Source organism: Mauremys mutica, chromosome 22, assembly GCF_020497125.1.
Source record: "Mauremys mutica isolate MM-2020 ecotype Southern chromosome 22, ASM2049712v1, whole genome shotgun sequence".
In the NCBI taxonomy this organism is placed as follows: Eukaryota; Metazoa; Chordata; order Testudines; family Geoemydidae; genus Mauremys; species Mauremys mutica.
The window spans coordinates 23,260,842-23,279,439 of NC_059093.1; the positions used below are offsets into that span (position 1 = coordinate 23,260,842).

The 18,598-nt window shown below is 44.8% G+C and overlaps 1 protein-coding gene across 1 annotated transcript; it reads left to right on the forward strand.

The window, feature by feature from the left end:
* The first annotated feature begins 438 nt into the window (after positions 1-438).
* LOC123354636 (anomalous homeobox protein-like) lies at positions 439-18,161 on the forward strand. The gene is made up of 9 exons (XM_044996746.1): positions 439-518; positions 4,287-4,560; positions 5,271-5,395; positions 5,628-5,751; positions 7,861-8,047; positions 15,355-15,475; positions 15,848-16,158; positions 17,020-17,167; positions 18,128-18,161. The coding sequence occupies exons 2-9, from the start codon at positions 4,312-4,314 to the stop codon at positions 18,159-18,161; spliced, it is 1,299 nt and encodes a 432-aa protein (XP_044852681.1). The 5' UTR covers positions 439-518; positions 4,287-4,311.
* Positions 18,162-18,598: the final 437 nt, after the last annotated feature.

Below are 18,598 nucleotides of genomic sequence, written 5' to 3' on the forward strand. Positions count from 1 at the left end.
TTTTTAAGGTTGGGCAAATCAAGGTGGATTTCCACCATGATTCCAAGAAGCACATGTTCAACCTGGGAGTTGTGGTTTTGATGCAATCCAGGATCGGGCCCCAAACACTCAGGTCCTAGAACTGTTTGCAACAGCTCAGGCGTTGTTGTGCTAACAGAAAGGTTTCCTCTCCAATTTCCCTTCAAAATAAATACAAACAAACGCTGGCATTGGGCACAGGCCAGAGGGGGGAAGTTTCAGGGTTCCCCAATGCAAAATTGCAAACAACTGAAAAGGGGGATGATATGGAAACACCGGCTGGACTTGAATTATAGGGGGCGCAGCCGGTGCCCCTCATCTTTGTGACCCACTCTCCCCTTTTGCAAATAGTTTAATCCTCCATCACCCCCTCGGCCCCTCCTGCCCAGCGCAGATGGCTTAACCCTCTCAACGGTCCTAACCCACCCCCCTTCAGAATTCAATCCCACTCCTCGCCCCTCCCTGGTGCACGTGGTTTAAGCCTCTGCTCCCCAGTGCAGGTGGGGCCTCGCGTTGCTTCCCTTGCAGCACTGGGGGGGCGGGGGGCTGTTGTCTCTCCCCCTTCCTGGGCTGGGAGGTGGGAAGCGCTCCGGCCCTTGCCCATGCAGCGTTCACACGCGAGGGCCCAGGAGTAAGTCGGTCTAAGCCGAGGCGGGGCCTGCGGGCGCCTGGCCGGGGGTGCGGCGCGGGGCCCCGAGCTCCTCCCCGGGGCAGGTCCCGGCGCCGCTTGGCATCGCTGGACCGGGAGGGAGTGGGAGCGGCGCCCAGACAGCGATGTCCGCCCCCCGGAGGTACGTGGGCTGCGCACCCCTCCCCGCTGCCGGCATTAGAGTCCCCGCCCTGCCAGGCCCCGGGGGCTGCTTCACACCCCGCCCCCTCCCTCCCCCGCATCACAGGAGACGCTTCTTGGGCCTAAGTGCCTGGCTGTCACCTGGGAAACTCCTGTGCCTCCACCAGAACAGTCTGAGCTGTGGGACCCCACTGGTGGGGTGGGGGGTTCCCAGGGCCGGCCTGCCCCGTAGGCAGCTGCTCCAGCCCCTGCTCCGGCTCTTCCCCAGGGACCCCACTCCCCTCAACCCTGCACTCACCGCGTGGGCAGTGGAGCCACCCACTCCGCTGGCTCCCAGCTGTGCCCCCTGGGAGTTCAGGGGGTTCCCCCCAAGCTGGGGAGCAGAGCAGTCTGGGGCCCACGCCTCTGTGGGGGCTGGGGGCCGGCTACTTCCTGCGGGAAGTGGAGTGACCCGGCCCCAGCCTGCTCCGCTCCCCTGGCTCCCAGCTGTGCCCCCTGTGAGTTCTGGGGGGTTCCCCCCAAGCTGGGGAGCAGAGTAGGCTGGGGCCCCACACCTCTGTGGGGGCTGGGGGCCGGCTACTTCCTGCGGGAAGTGGAGTGACCCGGCCCCAGCCTGCTCCGCTTCCCTGGCTCCCAGCTGTGCCCCCTGTGAGTTCTGGGGGGTTCCCCCCAAGCTGGGGAGCAGAGCAGGCTGGGGCCCCACACCTCTGTGGGGGCTGGGGGCCGGCTACTTCCTGCGGGAAGTGGAGTGACCCGGCCCCAGCCTGCTCCGCTCCCCTGGCTCCCAGGCTTGGGAGGAGTGGGGAACTGTCCCCCAGCACTCGCCAGCCCCCAGCCGCCCCCTGCTCCCACCTACAGCCCCACCCCTAGCACCAAAATAGCTAGAGACAGCTCTGGATTTCCCCATTGTGCCCTGGAGAACCAGGAGACTGTTCTTGGCCCACAGCATGTGGAACTTCCAACCACTGGATGGGCACCACCCCACTCTTTCACAACTTTGAACATAGTCAAAGACACAATTTCAGACGTGCATTCTGTTTTAATCGCTGTGGACGCGTGTAGGATGACTTCTTCTTCCCACCTGTTTTTTTTTGGGGGGGGGGAGTTGTTTTGATTTTTAAGTGAAGTCTTTATTTGCTTTTGGGTTTGTATTTTAGTTTTCATCTATTGTTTGCAGGCTAGGAAATTATTTTTAAGGTGACTTGATCAAGGACAGCTGGGAGCGACAGCGTGGTTGGCTGATGATAAAGTGTTTGTCCTGATTATTTTTAGAGCTAAAATGAGTTATTCAAAAGAATCTGTTGTATGGATATTGCATGTCCTACCTCAAAGGAGAAGCTGCTGAGCCAATCAGCACTTAAAATTCCTGTGCCTGCTGAGGGCCTGATCCAGTGCCCCTTGGAGTCAGTGGAGAGATTCCTATTGACTTCAGTGGGTGTTGGATTTGTTCCTGTCTCACTGGAGGTTGAAAATGAAAACTGGACGCCCATTTCAGAACCAGTGTAAATGCAACCAGGGCTTTGTCTCCACTAGAAAAAGAAAAGTGCATTTTTAAGCCATGTTAAGCTAACCTGTGTTTAAAGTCTTGGTGAAGACAAGGGTGTTGTAGTTTTAACTCATGTTAGCTAGTCAAGGTAAACTTGAATTTCCTAATCTTCAAGCAATAGATTAAAAATAAAATATAAAACTAATGCTAAGCAGCCAAATAAAGGCATCATTTAAATAAAAAGGTGGGGGGGAAGGGGCGGGAGAAGACTTAAGCATGGGCCAACAATGATTCAATGCTAGGATTTACCTTGCCCAGCTAATACGTTTAAAACCTACAACTGCCTTGTCTTCCATACGATTTTAACACAGATTAGTTAACAAATTTAAAAATACACCCTTTTCCTCATCAAGAAAAGGGGATACAGCTTTGTCTTCACTGCAGTAAAAAGTGTGTGTGCTTAAATCAATGTAGGTATCTCAATGTAAAATCCTAGCAGAGCCCAGGCTCTGAAGTTTTCATCTCAGTGAAACCTGAGATCAACCCCAGCTAGCTACATCAAGGTGAAAGTCCCTGTGCCTTATCTCCACTAGGATTATACGGTGAGATGGCCAGCTCGATGCAAAAACACACCTTCTTTGTAGTGGAGACAAAGCCTGAGGGCCGCAATGGATGACTTGCCCACGTGGTCTAGTCTACTTAGCTAAACTCTTTCTCTGGTTCTTAGCCAGTTGCATTCTATCCCAGGGGTTCTCAAATGTTATTGCACTGTGACCCTCTTCTGACAACAAAAATTACTACCTGACCCCAGGAACGGGCACCGAAGCCTGAGCCCACCCAAGCCCCGCTGCCACAGGTGGCAGGGGCAAAGCCAAAGCCAAAGCCTGGGCTGTGGGGTTCGGGCTTCGGCCCTGGGCTCCAGCAAGTCTAACGCCAGCCCTGGCAACCCCATTAAAACGGGTCCGCGACACACTTTGGGGTCCCAACCCACAGTTTGAGAACCACTGTTCTATCCTATCCTTCAAGAGGCGAATATATGGCTGATTCTGTCGGTACTCCTTCCAAAGTCCAGTGTACAGGGCAGTTACCACTTGATGGCATGTACAAGAATACAAGCAGCAAAGAGTCCTGGGGCACCTTATAGACTAACAGACGTATTGGAGCATGAGCTGCTGTGGGTGAATACCCACTTCGTCGGATGCATCTGACAAAGTGGGTATTCACATCCGATGAAGTGGGTATTCACCCACGAAAGCTCATGCTCCAATACGTCTGTTAGTCTATAAGGTGCCACAGGACTCTTTGCTGCTTTCACAGATCCAAACTAACATGGCTGCCCCTCTGATACTTGACAAGAATACAGGAGACCAGTGAATCAGCTACAGGTCATGTGTCCCTGTAATTTATTGCACTGTGGAAATTTAGGTGCTCCATGTCAGTGTTTTTCCAGTGAGCAGCCAGTAACTTGATCTCTCTTATCCGGACTGAGGTTTTAGTTATTCCATTCTGCTGGATAATTAGATTTTGCACCACCTGGTCGGTGGTTATAATTATGTAGCATACCAAGTGTTTTGGGGGAGGATCATTTTTATAAATAATTATTTGAAAGATCCCACATATTCAGTGTTTGCTGTCTCTAACTTTTACTGATGCTCATTTGCCCTGTCTTTTAGCAAGAAAGGGCTTTTGTTCTCTAAGTTTGATGATTACAAAGTGTTCCACTGTCTTGTCATTTGGGGCAAGTCACTGCACCTCTCTGTGTCTCCGTTTTCCCACTTGCAAATTGGAATGCTTCTTGTCTTAACAGGAGGATTGAGAGGCTTAATTACTCTTTGTAATTTGAGACAGTCAGGTAGAAAGTGCTATTGAAGTGCAGTGAAGTATTTTAACAGATAGCATAAGGGAGAATTAGAAGCTAGCAGTGTGTCTTGATAGGGAGGGGAGTGTTCGTCTAGCAGCTCACACATCAGATGCTGTTTCTTTGTTGCATAGAAGAGGTGTCTGGACGAATATAAGCATGAAGCGGTTCATGGCGCTGCTTAGTAAGAATGAAAACAAGGACCCTCCACAGGCCAAGCTGCTGGATCTAGCAGGACAACTCTGTGGCGATGTTCAGAGCGTGTCTCCCAGCCTGGAGAAGCTGGTTGAGGCAATGATGGGGTGCAAGCTTCAGGAATATTTCCTCACCAACATCAGTGTAGTCCGAGCCTGTGTGCTTGTCCTTATCCACAGGGGACAGCATGACACAGCCTGCAGACTCCTGGAGGTAGGAATGTGCAGTTAGTGGTTACTTCAGTGGAAATACAGAGATGGCGAAGAAGTGGTGTTAGGCAAGCTCTGATAACATACATATCAGGAGTCAGAACATCCCTGTTGAGGTCCCTGAGGAGTTTGGGGGAGGGGTACACAGTGCTGAGCTCTGTAGGGAAATCATGGACAAAACATCTCTTAGTAAAAGAGAGCATTTTTTGGAATGTGAAAGACTCCAGGGACCAGAGAAGCCCAATTCCCATTGGAATTGGGATCCTTCTTGTGCTTAAAGCTCACCGTCCTTAAGTGTCTTGCTGGATCAGGTCCTAAGTGCTCAACTCCTTGTAGGATGAAGCCCATGGGTGGGATGGTGTGAGGAAGCTTGGGCTGCTAGTGATCGTGCTGTGTGTGTTCTGTGGAGAGAAGAGACTTCAGTTTCCAGAGCTGTTGGCTTTGGACCATGCACCAGGTCCAAATTCGCTGTTTTTTAAAAAAAGGCACAGGTGCATAATGAGCTCTTTTCTTGCACGGGGTACCCTGGGCAGGTTTGAGAAGTAATAGTGGGCCATGCAAGAGACTCATACTTTTGGGGAAGGCTACCAACTCAGCAGATCCAGCGTGAATCCCTTTCAGTACTTTCAGGGTGCTGAGGGGTTTTATCCCCTCTGTAAAAGACATTGGTTGACTGTCTGGAGAGGGTGTGCTCAGCCCTTGCTATTGTCTTAGTGTTGCAGGGTGAAAGAGAAGGAGGAGCTGGTGCAACTTTGGAATGAGATCCACTACCACAAAGACATGGAGAAACACCACACAGATTCCCTGACATCGGTGCAGAAGTTCCGGTGCAGGAAGAGGTACCTTGGCAGGGGGATGATCTGGTGCTCTTCCTTTACTGTAATTTGGGGGTGTGTTGGATGGAAACTAAAAGGCTGTATTCACATCCTAAGATGGACCTTTCTTGGGGAACAGGTTTCACCGTTAACTTGAAACTTTGGCCTACTCCTATTGCAATCAATGGCAAAACTTCCATTGAGTTTAATGGTGCAGTTTTGGGACCTTGGTGATTATACTTTCTTTTCTGCACAGGAATCCTCCACCAGTTTCCCTCTGTCCTGAAGGCACAACGAATCGAAACTATCCAGAAAAAGTGCGCCAAACGCTGCACAGATTTGCTGCAACGGTGACAATGTATCCAAACATGGATCAGCGGGTATGGATGCTATATGCTATAATGTTACTCGGGCTGTTGCTGATCTTTGCCTTGCACAGGAACAGCAGCAGCTACTGTGATCAAGGCGACATAAATGTTTCCGATCTAATCCCTTGTTTCAGTCAGGTTTCGGACTGCAGTTTCTCATCTTTGATCGTTGCCCAAACGAGCGTGCGTTCTAATATTTTTTTAAGCTTAAGCAAAAGAAACTCAGTCGTTCTGTAGAGCAAAGAAGTGGGAGAAAATGTCTTCCCTGTTATAATAGTGTTCTAACAGCTCTAGTGTTGAACTGACTGGGTGAAATTTGGCAGGGAAATAGCTCTCCCTGAGAAGCACCGTAGGTGTTCTGGTGCTAACTGGTTGTGATTTGACTGAGTTATAACCCATTTTCTTGCTAGGCTTGTAAAGTTTGCAGCCAAAATAGTCAGCCCTGTGCATATGTGTATCTATCTTAGCTGGACAGAGACAAATGTAGTGAAAGTGGCCTCTGAATGAGCCAGGACTTGGCAGGAATCCTTGTCTGATTCAAAGAGTCCTATGGCATGGTATAGACTAACAGATGTATTGGAGCATGAGCTTTCGTGGGTGAATACCCACTTCATCGGATGCATGCATGCACCCAGAAAAGCTCATGCTCCAATACATCTGTTAGTCTATAACATGCCACAGGACTCTTTGCTGCTTTTACAGATTCAGACTAACACAGCTACCCCTCTGATACTTGTCTGATTCACTGTTTTATAAGGTAAAAACTGCAGCGCTCCTAACATTTTCACTCAAGGGGCTCCCTCCTTCAAGCCCCCACGGTGTATGGGGAACAGGTTATTCTGGACATGTTTAGCTTAGTTCTGCATTGTGAAATATGTTTTATAATATATATTTTCATTAAAAACAGCGGCAACTTACAAAAATCTGTCTTAAGAGAACGCTAAGGTTGCTCTGTTAAGTGTTTAGAAGTCAGGAAATGACAGTGGAAAGTAGCACACTAGAGAATAACTTTGTCCTGTAGTGTGTGAGCATTATGCTACATGATCTTGTAATCTATCAAGTAGTTTAATATAATAATTTTTCTACAGCCTTAGATATGTGCATGTGTACTACTTCGAGTCTCTTAAAGTTATTTTATGCAATGCACACAACAAGCCATTCTTACACACTATTCCACTGATTAAATACAACAACATAGAGTAACAGTGAAATTTGATAGCATGTATAAGGCCCCCAAGTTTGTGACTAAATTAGCTTTATAGTTAACTTCCTTGAATTACACCCAAGGAAGGTTGCACTTCTCATTGAAAACAAAATATATAATACATGTATGTTGACTAAATTATTGAACTACTTACTTGAGAAAGAGGAAAATCTATTATATAAATAGCCAAAATCAATAAAGACATAGTTTCATTATCACAATGATAATATAGTAATTTTAAAAGTATGAAAATATATTGCAAGATGCTACACGTATATCTAACAGAGAAAAATTGTTATACTGTATTTAAGAAATCTATGATTATTTAATGAAAGGTTATAGTAATGAATATATACAAGGGAGACGAGTAAAGGTTACATGTGGAACTTTAACTGTGGCATTTCTGGACTTTTGATTGCTTAAATCAAATGTTCTCTTAATGTAGATTTTTAATGTAATACACAAGAGATTTTAAAGATCTGTCATAGATTATTTTTTAAGGCCAAAATGGACCATTATGAGAGTTTAGTCTGCATAAGGCAGGCCATAGAATTTCACCCAGTGATTCCTGTGTTGAGCCTAATAATTTGTGTTCCAGCTGTAAATTACCTTCCCTTTTAAAAATGTGCTTATTTCCATTAGTTGGTTATTTATAGCCGTTAAATTACAAATAAGGCAAAAACCCCTTGGGATTCTTGGGGTTCCCTTTCTCTCGTAGGATGTCAAGGGAGAATTAGCTTTTTCTGTTCTCTTCCTCTTTATGAGCTGATCAATCAGTGGGAGCTATGCATGTTCTCCGGGGACCTGCATGAGGGTCTGGAAGCTCATATTGTTTGATTGCTTTTGGAAACTGGAGGGACAAGCATGGTTATTTGGATGTGGTTTATTCTTTTTCCCCTGGTTACCTGGATTTGCAGGACACTTTGGCTCAGGATACGAACTTGAAGCCAAGTCAGGTCTATAACTGGTTTGCCAATTACCGTCGTCGTCAAGGAGCGCAGCTCAGGTGGCTGGAAGAGCTCATCAGTTCAACCGATGAGGAGCCTTCAACTCGCCAAGCAAAACATCAGCCTGATAGTGGATCCTTCATTCCACAATCTGCAGGTTGGTCTCCTCCCAGTGGGCTTGGGATGTGGTCCAGGCAAATGGAAGCTTGTTTTAGGATCACCTCTTGATAAACAGAGGGGCAGTATTAGCTATTAGTATTAGGGGCAATATTAGGTATTAGTATTCCTTGGGATCAGTAACTCAGCATTACTGAATCAAGCAGACATGGCAGGATTATGCTCTGGTACACAGGCCTCCTCTTTGCGCCGTTAGAATCATAGAATATCAGGGTTGGAAGAGACCTCAGGAGGTATCTAGTCCAATCCCCTGCCCAAAGCAGGACCAACACCAACTAAATCATCCCAGCCAGGGCTTTGTCAAGCCTGACCTTAAAAACCTCTAAGGAAGGAGATTCCACCACCTCCCCAGGTAACCCATTCCAGTGCCTCACCACCCTCCTGGTGAAATAGTGTTTCCTAATATCCAACCTAGACCTCCCCCACTGCAACTTGAGACCATTACTCCTTGTTCTCTCATCTGCAACCACTGAGAACAGCCGAGCTCCATCCTCTTTGGAACCCCCCCTTAGCCATCAGTGTGTGGAAATAGGGAATTTGTATCAAAGTCACCTCCTCCCTGCAATGAGGGCAGCACTCTATTCCTGTTGGGCATCATTGTTGACACAGTGGATGTCAAAAGGGTCAAGGCAAAGTTGCCCCCTACTGCTGCATCCAACTGTTATCATGGTAGACAACACTCTGGAGAGGGTATAGCAGGTGTCACGGCAGTAGGCAGTGCTCATTCATTGGTAAAGTTGGCATCTTGGTTCCTTCCAACCCCACACCTCCATAGAGGTAAGTAGTATCACCTTGATAGCTTTCATCACCATGCATTTTTGTCAGGTTTCCATGCCTTGTGTGGGGCTTTTGTCCCGGCCTTCCACCCTGTTTCTATTGGCCCCGAAGTTTGGCGCCATTGGTCACTTTTGAAAAAAAAAATGTTGTGTTTGAATGGGGGAAGTGTTGTGCTTGGATACATTGAGAGAGAAAAAAAGACTAGAGTGAGAGAAGTTTAAACTTTGGGTAAGGTTTATTGAAAAAAGGTGGCTTGTAAAGGTATGCTATAAAAGAATAGAAAATTCAATACATTGAAAGTTTAGAGTGAGAGACGTTCAGGTAAGTTTATTGGATGTGAGTGAGTAAGGAGCTTTGTTGTTAAAGAATAGAGTGTTTGTTACACTGAACAGAGGCAGAGCGAAACATTTTACCCCACCGTGTGTTTGTGCTTAGATACATTGAGTAAGGCTTGCTGTTGGTAAAGGGCAGGTTATTAAAGAATAGAATGCTGGTGTTGCTGAACACAGGGAGAGCGAAACATCCTGCCCCCTTGACTGTTGGTAGTGAAATGATAGCTGTTTTGGGCCATGCTCGTGGGAAGCTAGCCCCTTCTTTTGATGGACCACTCAGAGGCTGTTTTACAGTTAGGTCACAGAATGAACTTGTTGAACCAATCCTGTAGTCCAAAGGCTCTTTACCTTACATTAAAAGCTATAAAAACAGGATTAAAAAGAAAAATTAGTAAGCACATGATAAAGTGAATAACAAAAGCATTAAACAGTATTAAAAACTAAGACAAAACCTATTTAGTAAGCATGTGGTGAAAAACTGACAAAAAACAAAACTAGGTTTAAAAAGAAAATTTACTAAGCACAGAGCCAAAAACTGGCTAAAAACATTAAAAGCTAGGTTTAAAAAGGAAATGTACTAAGCACATAACTAAAAAAGTAAATAAAAGCTATAAAAACAGGATTAAAAAGGAAATTTAGTAAGCACAGAGCCAAAAAACTGGCTTAAAAACATTAGAACTAGGTTTAAAAAGGAAATTTACCAAGCACTTAATAAAATAAAAAAAAATAAAAAACATTAAAAGCTAGGTTTACAAAGGAAATTTAACAAGCACATAATAAAAAAGCATTCAGTATCAGGGTAGGTTAAGAAAAAAGAGGCTAAAAGAAGGAACAAAGGAAAGAGCACATGGTTGAATCGGAGAGTGAGAGCTTTATCTTGACTGTTTTTCTGTAAAATGAGGCAATGGCACAGCTTAGAAACTTTAAGGCTGTTTATCATCACCCTTGGATTGGGCCAATCAGAAGTTGTTTTACAACCGCGTTATAAAATTTATTTTCAGAACCAATTTTAGTGGCCCAAGATTTTAAACAAGAGCCAACTCCCTTTATTCCCCCTCCCCTTCCTTTTAACTGCCTTATTCTTATCTAAAGAATCAGACCTACTTTTTTTCCAAAGGAAGTTTAATAAAAGTTTAAACCATAAGCTTTAGTAACAAACAATTTTAAAGGTTTTTTTTCCTAGGTTTTAGGCTAGCACTGGTTATTTTTTGTTTTTTGTAAACCCAATATAAAACAATAGGCTATTGCAGATGATAGCTGTGATTAAAAAGGAGGCTGATTTTTAACAAACACAAGTTAGTTACATTCAGTTTTGTAATGGAATAAAGCTCTGCTTTATATTGACTTAAAGACACAGCCCTTTATTTACAGGGGTGTTATTAAAATAGAGCACCCCAGGTTTAAAACCCCACAAGTTAGTAACAGTTGATTTTTTTTATTTTGTTAACCACTAAATTAGAGAGAAGAAGCTTGGTTTTTTTCCACTTTTTAACAAAGAGGTGAAAGTTTTTAAAGGAACAAACACTTCTTTATTTAGCCCCACGTGCATAAGTGTTTTAATAAAATGCAAGTTTGGAGAAACAGTTTAGGTTTCAAAATCTGTTTATAAAAGTTTTTTTTCTAGGTTTTAGGCTAACATGGTTAGTAAGAACAATGTAAAAAAAGAAGCTTTTGTAATTAGAGATAAGAAAGCCTTGTACTAAAAAGAACAGTAACTTTAAGTGTAAATAAGCTTACCATATAAAAGGACAGCTTTTTTTTACCCTTAACGTTTAAAAAAGCTAAGGTATGGAGCCTATGATTTTTGACTGTTTGTTTTTTTTAAGAGGCCACCTGCTTTGCTCTAAACTAAACAAACAAACCCCTGTCACAAATGCTAACTAGCACACACTAGTAAGGGTGTGTTCATTTGTAAAGTAATGCCTAACATTCCCTCTTAACTTATGAAATAAACACTTAAGAAAAACCCCACCTAAAGACACTCCTTTACTTACAGGGGTATTTCAATAAAAACACACCCCTGGTCTAAACCTGACAAGAAGAAGGTTTTAGTAAGAAGCACTTAAAACAGCCTTCTGAAGGTAGTGATTAGAAAAGAAGTCCCCTTTGAAAAATAGGCTATATGGCCCCTTTGGCATAGGTGTTTTAATAAAATGTAAATCTGCAGAAACAGTTTAGGGTTAAACTGTTTATAAAAGTAAAAAAAAAGTTTTAGACTAACATGGTTATTTTTTAGTAAGAGCAATTTGAATGTAGTGGATTAGAGAGAAGACGACACCTTTGAAAAACAGGCTATTTCTTTATTTATGAGGATGTTTCAATTAAAAAAAAAACCATGCAGAAGCGTCCCAGGCCTAAACTCACAAACCCTTACTAAGAAAAAGGTTTTAAAAGTTTTTTCCTATGGGGATTTTAGTGAGAACCACTTGAAACATCCCCGTGAAGGCAGTGGATTAGAAAAGAAGAAAACCCCTTTGAAAAGCAGGCTACCTGAAGACACTTTTTTCATTTAGCCCCATTGGCATAAATGTTTTAATAAAATGCAAGTCTGCAGAAACAGTTTAGGGTTAAACTGTTTATAAAAGTAAAAAAAAAGTTTTAGACTAACGTGGTTATTTTTTAGTAAGAGCATTTTGAAGGTAGTGGATTAGAGAGAAGAGGATCCTTTTGAAAAACAGGCTATCTGAAGACATTTCTTTATTTAGCCCATTGGCATAAGTGTTTTAACAAAATGTGAATTTGCAAAAATCCAGGCCTAAAAACCTGTTTATAAAAGTAATAAAGTTTTCCTATGTTTTAGACTAACACTTTTTTTTTTAAGTAAGAACATTTTGAAGCAATATGCTTTTTAAACAAAATCAGCGTTTGTGAGTTAGTGGATCGGAGATAAGAAGGCCAGAACATAACAAAGAAGCCCTAGGCCAGCTTTTAAAACAAAATTATACCAAAGACTTGTTAAACTAAACATTTTCCTTTTGTTATATAAAAAAGGCATTGATTTGTAACTAATCTTATTAACAAGGTAAAATAAAAGAAATTACCTCAGGGTTAAAACTACAGCTAGTCAGTTCATGAAAGTAATTTGTTAAAGTTTTTAACAAAGGTGAAAGACTTGTAGAGGAATAAACACTTTAAAAGACAAACCTATCTAAAAATCACATTTCTTTATTTATGAGGATGTTTCAATAAAAAAAGACCATGTAGAAGCGTCCCAGGCCTAAACTCAGAAACCCTTACTAAGAAAAAGGTTTTAAATTTTTTTTCCTATGGGGATTTTAGTGAGAACCACTTGAAACATCCCCCGTGAAGGCAGTGGATTAGAAAAGAAGAAAACCCCTTTGAAAAGCAGGCTATGTGAAGACACTTTTTTCATTTAGCCCCATTGGCATAAATGTTTTAATAAAATGTAAGTCTGTAGAAACAACTCAAGGTTAAAAACACGGAAAACCTGTTTATAAAAGTAATGTATAGTAATAAAGTTTTTCCCTAGGTTTTAGGCTAACACTGGTTATTTTTTTTTAGTAAGGACAATTTGAAGCAGCAGGCTTTTGCAGCAAAGCAGCTGTCAGCAAAAACAGCCTCTGTAAGGCAGTAGGTTAGAGATAAGAAGGGTGCTTCTTTGCCTGCTTTTTAACAAATACAAGTAAAAATTATTCCTTTACAAAACTTAATATAAACACTTTAAAGGACAAACCTATATGAAGACACATCCCTTTATTTACTGGTGTGTTTCAATAAAATAGAGCAGGCAGAAACACCCCAGGTTTAAAACCCCAGAACCTTAGTAACAGCTAGTTTATATTCCCCTTATTTTGTAATCCAGTGGATTAGAGAGAAGTTTATTTTCCTCCCCACTTTTTAACAAATCCATGTGAAAGTTATAGTAAGCTTTTATTTTTGTAGGGCTTTTAGATTTAAGTATGATTTTTTTCTGTTGCATTCTCAGAATGCCTTTGTTTTTAAATGTTTGCAATCCAGGTGCTGAGCGTCTGTGTTTGTTTTGGGTTCATAGATTTTATTAAAATAATACAACACAGGCTGGAGCTGGAGCTTTTTTTACATTTTAAAAACAGATAAGACTAATTAGGCTAGCCAGTGCTTCACAGGGCCGCCCAGAGGATTCAGGACTAAATCTAGAGTTGCGTCTCCCCTTGTGGGTTCCCGTACCAGACTCCAAGAAGCAGTCATTTAAAGTATCAAGAAATTTTGTCTCTGCATTTCATCCTGAGGTGACATGTTCCTAGTCAATATGGGGATAATTTAAATCCCCCACTATTACTGAGTTCTTAATTTTGGTAGCCTCTCTAATTTCCCTTAGCATTTCATCATCACTATCACTGTCCTGGTCAGGTGGTCGATAATAGATCCCTAATGTTGTATTCTTCTTAGAGCATGAAATTACTATCCATTGAGATTCTATGGAACATGTGGATTCACTTAAGATTTTTACTTCATTTGATTCTACATTTTCTTTCACATACAGTGCCACTCCCTCTCCTGCACGACCTGTTCTGTCCTTCCGATATATTTTGTACCCCGGAATTATGATGTCCCTTTGATTGCTCTCAGTCCACCAGGTTTCTGTCATGCCTGTTATATCAATATCCTCCTTTATCACGAGGCACTCTAGTTCACCCATCTTATTATTTAGACTTCTAGCATTTGTGTACAAGCACTTTAAAAACTTGTCACTGTTTAATTGTCTGCTCTTTTCTGATGTCAGATTCCTTTTTATGTGAATGTTTCTCATCTGATCTGGCCCTTACATTATCCTCTTCCATCCTCTGCTCCTGACTATAACCCAGAGAATCTCTATCAATAGACTCTCCTCTAAGAGAAGTCTCTGTCTGATCCACATGCTCCTCTGCAGCAGTCGGCTTTCCCCCATCTTCTAGTTTAAAAAGTGCTCTGCAACCTTTTTAATGTTAAGTGCCAGCAGTCTGGATCCACTTTGGTTTAGGTGGAGCCCATCTCTCCTGTATAGGTGCTCCCCCCCCATCCCAAAAGTTTCCCCAATTCCTAATGAATCTAAACTCCTCCTCTCTACACCATCCTCTCATCCACGCATTGTGACTCTGGAGCTCTTTCTGCCTACCTGGCCCTGCACGTGGAACTGGGAGCGTTTCCGAGAATGCCAACATAGAGGTCCTGGATTTCAGTCTCTTCCATAGCAGCCTAAGTTGGGCCTCCAGGGCATCTCTCCTACTCTTCCCTATGTCATTGGTACCTACATGTACCATGACCACCGGCTCCTCCCCAGCACTACACATAAGTCTGTCTAGATGCCTTTAGAGATCCGCAACCTTCGCACCAGGCAGGCAAGTCACCATATGGTTCTCCCGGTCATCACAGACCCAGCTATCTATGTTTCTAATGATCAAATCTCCCATTACTAACACCTGCCTTTTCTCTCACTAGTCTTTTAACCTTTTTCTCCAAACTTTACCCCAACTTTCTTTTTCAGCTTTAAAGCTTCTCTCACTCTAGTCTTTTAACCTTTCTCTCAGTGTATTCAAGCACAACACTTCCCCCATTCAAACACAAACAAAAATAATAATAAAAAAAATTCAAAATGGCCAACAGCACCAAACTTCGGCGCCAACGGAAACGGGGTGGAAGGGCAGGACAAAAGTCCCACACAGGGCATGGAAACCTGTCAAAAAATACATGGTGATGAAAGCAATCAAGGTCATGCTAATGAGGTAGCATGTCACTTTCCTAATGTCTTGCCCTTCACCAGCCTGGCAAGTGAAAATCCGAAGGTTGCACCTGCATCTCTCACGGTACCCAAATGCCTTGTCAAGGTTGGACTGGGTGCAAAGCACCAAGCTAGATCATGAATACTAAGAGTTGCTAGCAACATAATAATAGTTTATAAGTAGAGGAATCCCACTCCCCAAGCTAATAAGGGGGGTAGCCCAGTGCAGCCATGTGACCCTGGACCCGCAATTCACTTCAGTAAAACTCAGTACAAAACCTGAGCATTTCCATTGCACCATTCCAGGGTCATAACCAGAATTCAGTCATTAATAATGACGGGGAGAGCCCTGTTGTGTTTGCCCACTAGCACCAACCTTTGTTAGTTTCCTTTCCGAGTCACACCTGTACTGACCCTAGGGCTCCCAGGAGTCTCGGGTCACCTGCCCTGTTCTATGTCTTGCAAATGCATTTCATGCAGGCATTGGCTCTGAACAGAAAGAGTTTAATACCCTCAAGCCCTGTGGTCTGGGGTGGAAGCAATCAGCTGTGGGTCTGGACTATTCTGCTGATGGGACCTTTTCAACGTTGCTGGAATCCAGGTGATGTATGAGGGAGTTTCATCATTATAGCAGAAGTGCAGTGACTGTGTGACTTTAGCCTCCCTCACAGGACTGACATTCCCATCAAGCTGGCAGTACCCAGGGAGGCCACTCTGGAGCCTTGACTCCTTTCACAGATGGGAGTGATCAGTGCCCCAAAGTCAGCTTCAGCCATTCTGAACAGCTGGCACAGACTCCCCATCCCCCTGGACTGGTGCTCTGGGTTCAGCTGGCAGTGACTCCTTCCTAGGAGAGAGGAGGCTTGGTGGCGGGGCTGCTATAGGTACTGAGCAGCTGTCTCTCCCATTAAGAGATGATGATGCTCTTTGTAGAGCAGTAAAGTCAAGCCTCTCATTCACTGCATCACTATAGCTTTCTGCAGAGCAGTGCGTTACAGGAAATGAGCTCAACTAAAACTTCTGTGACCCCTGTCAACATGGAAGAGCCAGCAGCTTTCTGCACTAAGGCTGAGCACAGCATAAGCTTTAGTTCTGCCACCATGGAGACCGGACAGACATCAAGTTACACTGCCACTGACCCCTGGCTGGAGAACTTTGTCCTGTGCTCCTGTGGCTCGCTTCCCTTCCAAACCAAACATCTGGACACAAGGCAGCTAGCTTCCAGTGCAGAAGGAGTCTCCGGCAAGAGCAGCCAGGGTCCCACGTGGAGCCTTGGTACAGCAGGTTAGTGGAACTGCCCTCTTCCGAGCCATTGTTGGTTTGAAAACTCTTTGATTTTTTTGTCTTAGACCTTCCTGTTTCCACAGGCAGCCTCCTGTGTCTAGTGACAAGCAGGGGAGCTGGGCTTAACCTGAGCTCTTGGGTCCTGCTCCCAAAAGGTCAAGGAGCAAGGCTGAAAATCTAGACCACTCGACTTGACCCGGGTTATTTTTACCCCGTATCTCTTTGCTCAGGCTGCAGGCCCTCCAGCCACTTACGCTTACTCCTTAGCTGCTCCTCTGGCCAACTCCCTTCAGCTGTTTGCTGTTCACCTTACTCAGCTGCTGGCTTTTAAATATTTAACCCCCCTTGGTTCTCAACAGCTGGGTGCTTGCCCTGGCACTGGCTGGGCAATCCCTCAGCAGGCACTCACCTCCTGGCTGTGTGTCACTCCAGGGCACCCAAGCCCTCCTGCTAGGAGAGAGTATCAATCCTTCAGAAACACGGCCTTTTTCATTTTCTTTTGTCCTTACTTGCTCCTCCTTATCTTTCGCATCTCTCCCTTCCTTTCCCCTGCCTTCTCACTGGCTCCTTCCAGTCCCACCCCATGTAGTCCACTGGTCCTGCAGCTTCTCCCCCTTCTCTGGAATTGGACACATTCATTCATGTCTCCAGAGCTGAGAAGGCAAGTTGGATGGAAGCGGGTAGGGAGAGGAGCAGCCAGTTGTGCAGCAGCTAGGTGCTAGCTAATTACTGTGGCTGGCCATAATTGCAGGTGTGGGATTGTGGTGCATCTGTCACGCAGCCTCTGATGAGGGAGGCTGGGGTTTGTGGGCTGAGCCTTGTTCTCTGCAGCTCTCTTAACATTGGCATTTACTTCAGCAGGTGTCAGAGCTTCTATGAGCAGGGTCCCTGGAGGTGGCTGTATTGAGGCCAGTTCAGAAAGCATCAGTCACCAGGCAGATTTAGAGCTTGAAAGTTTCGTGCTTAGAGAAGGACAGCTAGGGTCCCTGGAAGCCATTCTTCCCCACAGGTAACGGGAGCGGAGGACACAAGTGAGAATGGAGATCTGTGCTCAGTCCTTTCCCTGGTCTCCAGGCTCCCTGCCTTTGAGTACAGCTTAGGGAGCTGTGTGATGATACTTCCCACACCAGGGGCCTGATTCTCCCAGTGCCCTGGCCTTGTATTGATGTCTTCAGCTGTGCACGTAATGTGTGAAATGCTACGTAATTGCACTTATTGTGTGCAGCATAAGTGGCTCCACATGGTGCAGGGCAAAGGAGAATCAGGCCCCCAGTCTTGTACGAGAAGGGATAAATCTATCCCACCCCGGTCTGAACTGGATTGAGGGTCTGAACTGCTTGCCCAGCTTGTTTCTAACAGTGGATGCCACCTGTCCTGAGTGTGATGGGGCCCGTTCTCAATCCTGACAACTGGGTTTATGGAGCCTGTGAATCATCCTGAAATAGCTTTTGAAGATGCACAGCATCAGGCCAAGATGGCAGCCCCTGAACTCCAGCTGCGCTGTCTGTCTCTTTTCTGTGCCAGGATTTCTGGCTGTACCAGATACTTCATGGTTGCAGGTTTTCCCTGGCAGGTTTTGCAGCTCATGAGATGCAAAAAATGCCCTGGTACCAGCATGATGTAACATAGCAGTAGATGTCACAGAGCAAATACCATGAAGTTGCTTTTGTTTACTGACCTGCAGGACAAAATAGAAGCAGCAACCTCCTAGCCCAGTCCTTCCCCTCCATTCCTACCATTTGTGTAATAATGACATTATCAAATACTATGTAATTAATTCTCACAGAAGTCCTAGTAGGTAGGTAAGCATTATTTTCCCCATTTTATGGATGAGGATACTGAGGCATGGAAAGGTTGTGATTTGCCAAGGGCACAGAGGGAGTCAGTGTGAGGGTTGGGAGTAGAACTCAAACCCTCTCATTCCCAGTCCCCTGCTGAAACCTCTTGACACGTTTCCTGTCTTCCCCAGTTGGCCTGGTGCCTGCAGCTCATGCCAGGACTAGTATTTCAAATATTCCATGCTGGGTAGTTTGGGATTGCCCAGGCCTGGGGATTGTAATAGACACAATGGGGCAGGGCTGCAGGCTGAGTTCTGGGAGTCACATGGTCTTAAATAGCAACTAAAGGTCAAGAAGGATCACAGAGGAGCCACTGGTGACATTATGGCTGTGTAGAGGAGCAGACTCACCCCTGCGGCGCCTCTTGCTGGTGACTTCTGGGAATTAGCTCATTCCAGCTCCGGAGCTCCCTCTGCAGGCCAGTGATCCACCTGTCCTCTGGCCCCCATGTCCCTCCCTGGACCCAGTGCCCTTTTACCTGGAGTGCTGCCCCCTGGCAGAACCCCCTCAGTCTTAGGGTCTCCCCTTCCCAGGGAACCCCCACCCACTATTCCCACTTCACCTCAGTATAAAGCTACTGCCAGTCATCATCTAGCCCCATG

Bases quoted from the DNA above. Each gene is read 5' to 3' on its own strand.
- LOC123354636 (XM_044996746.1), top strand. From the start codon at position 4,312: ATGAAGCGGTTCATGGCGCTGCTTAGTAAGAATGAAAACAAGGACCCT. The intron at 5,396-5,627 runs GTACCTTGGCAG...TTTTCTGCACAG, and splicing joins AAGTTCCGGTGCAGGAAGAG to GAATCCTCCACCAGTTTCCC. The intron at 15,476-15,847 runs GTGATGTATGAG...GCATCACTATAG, and splicing joins TCAACGTTGCTGGAATCCAG to CTTTCTGCAGAGCAGTGCGT.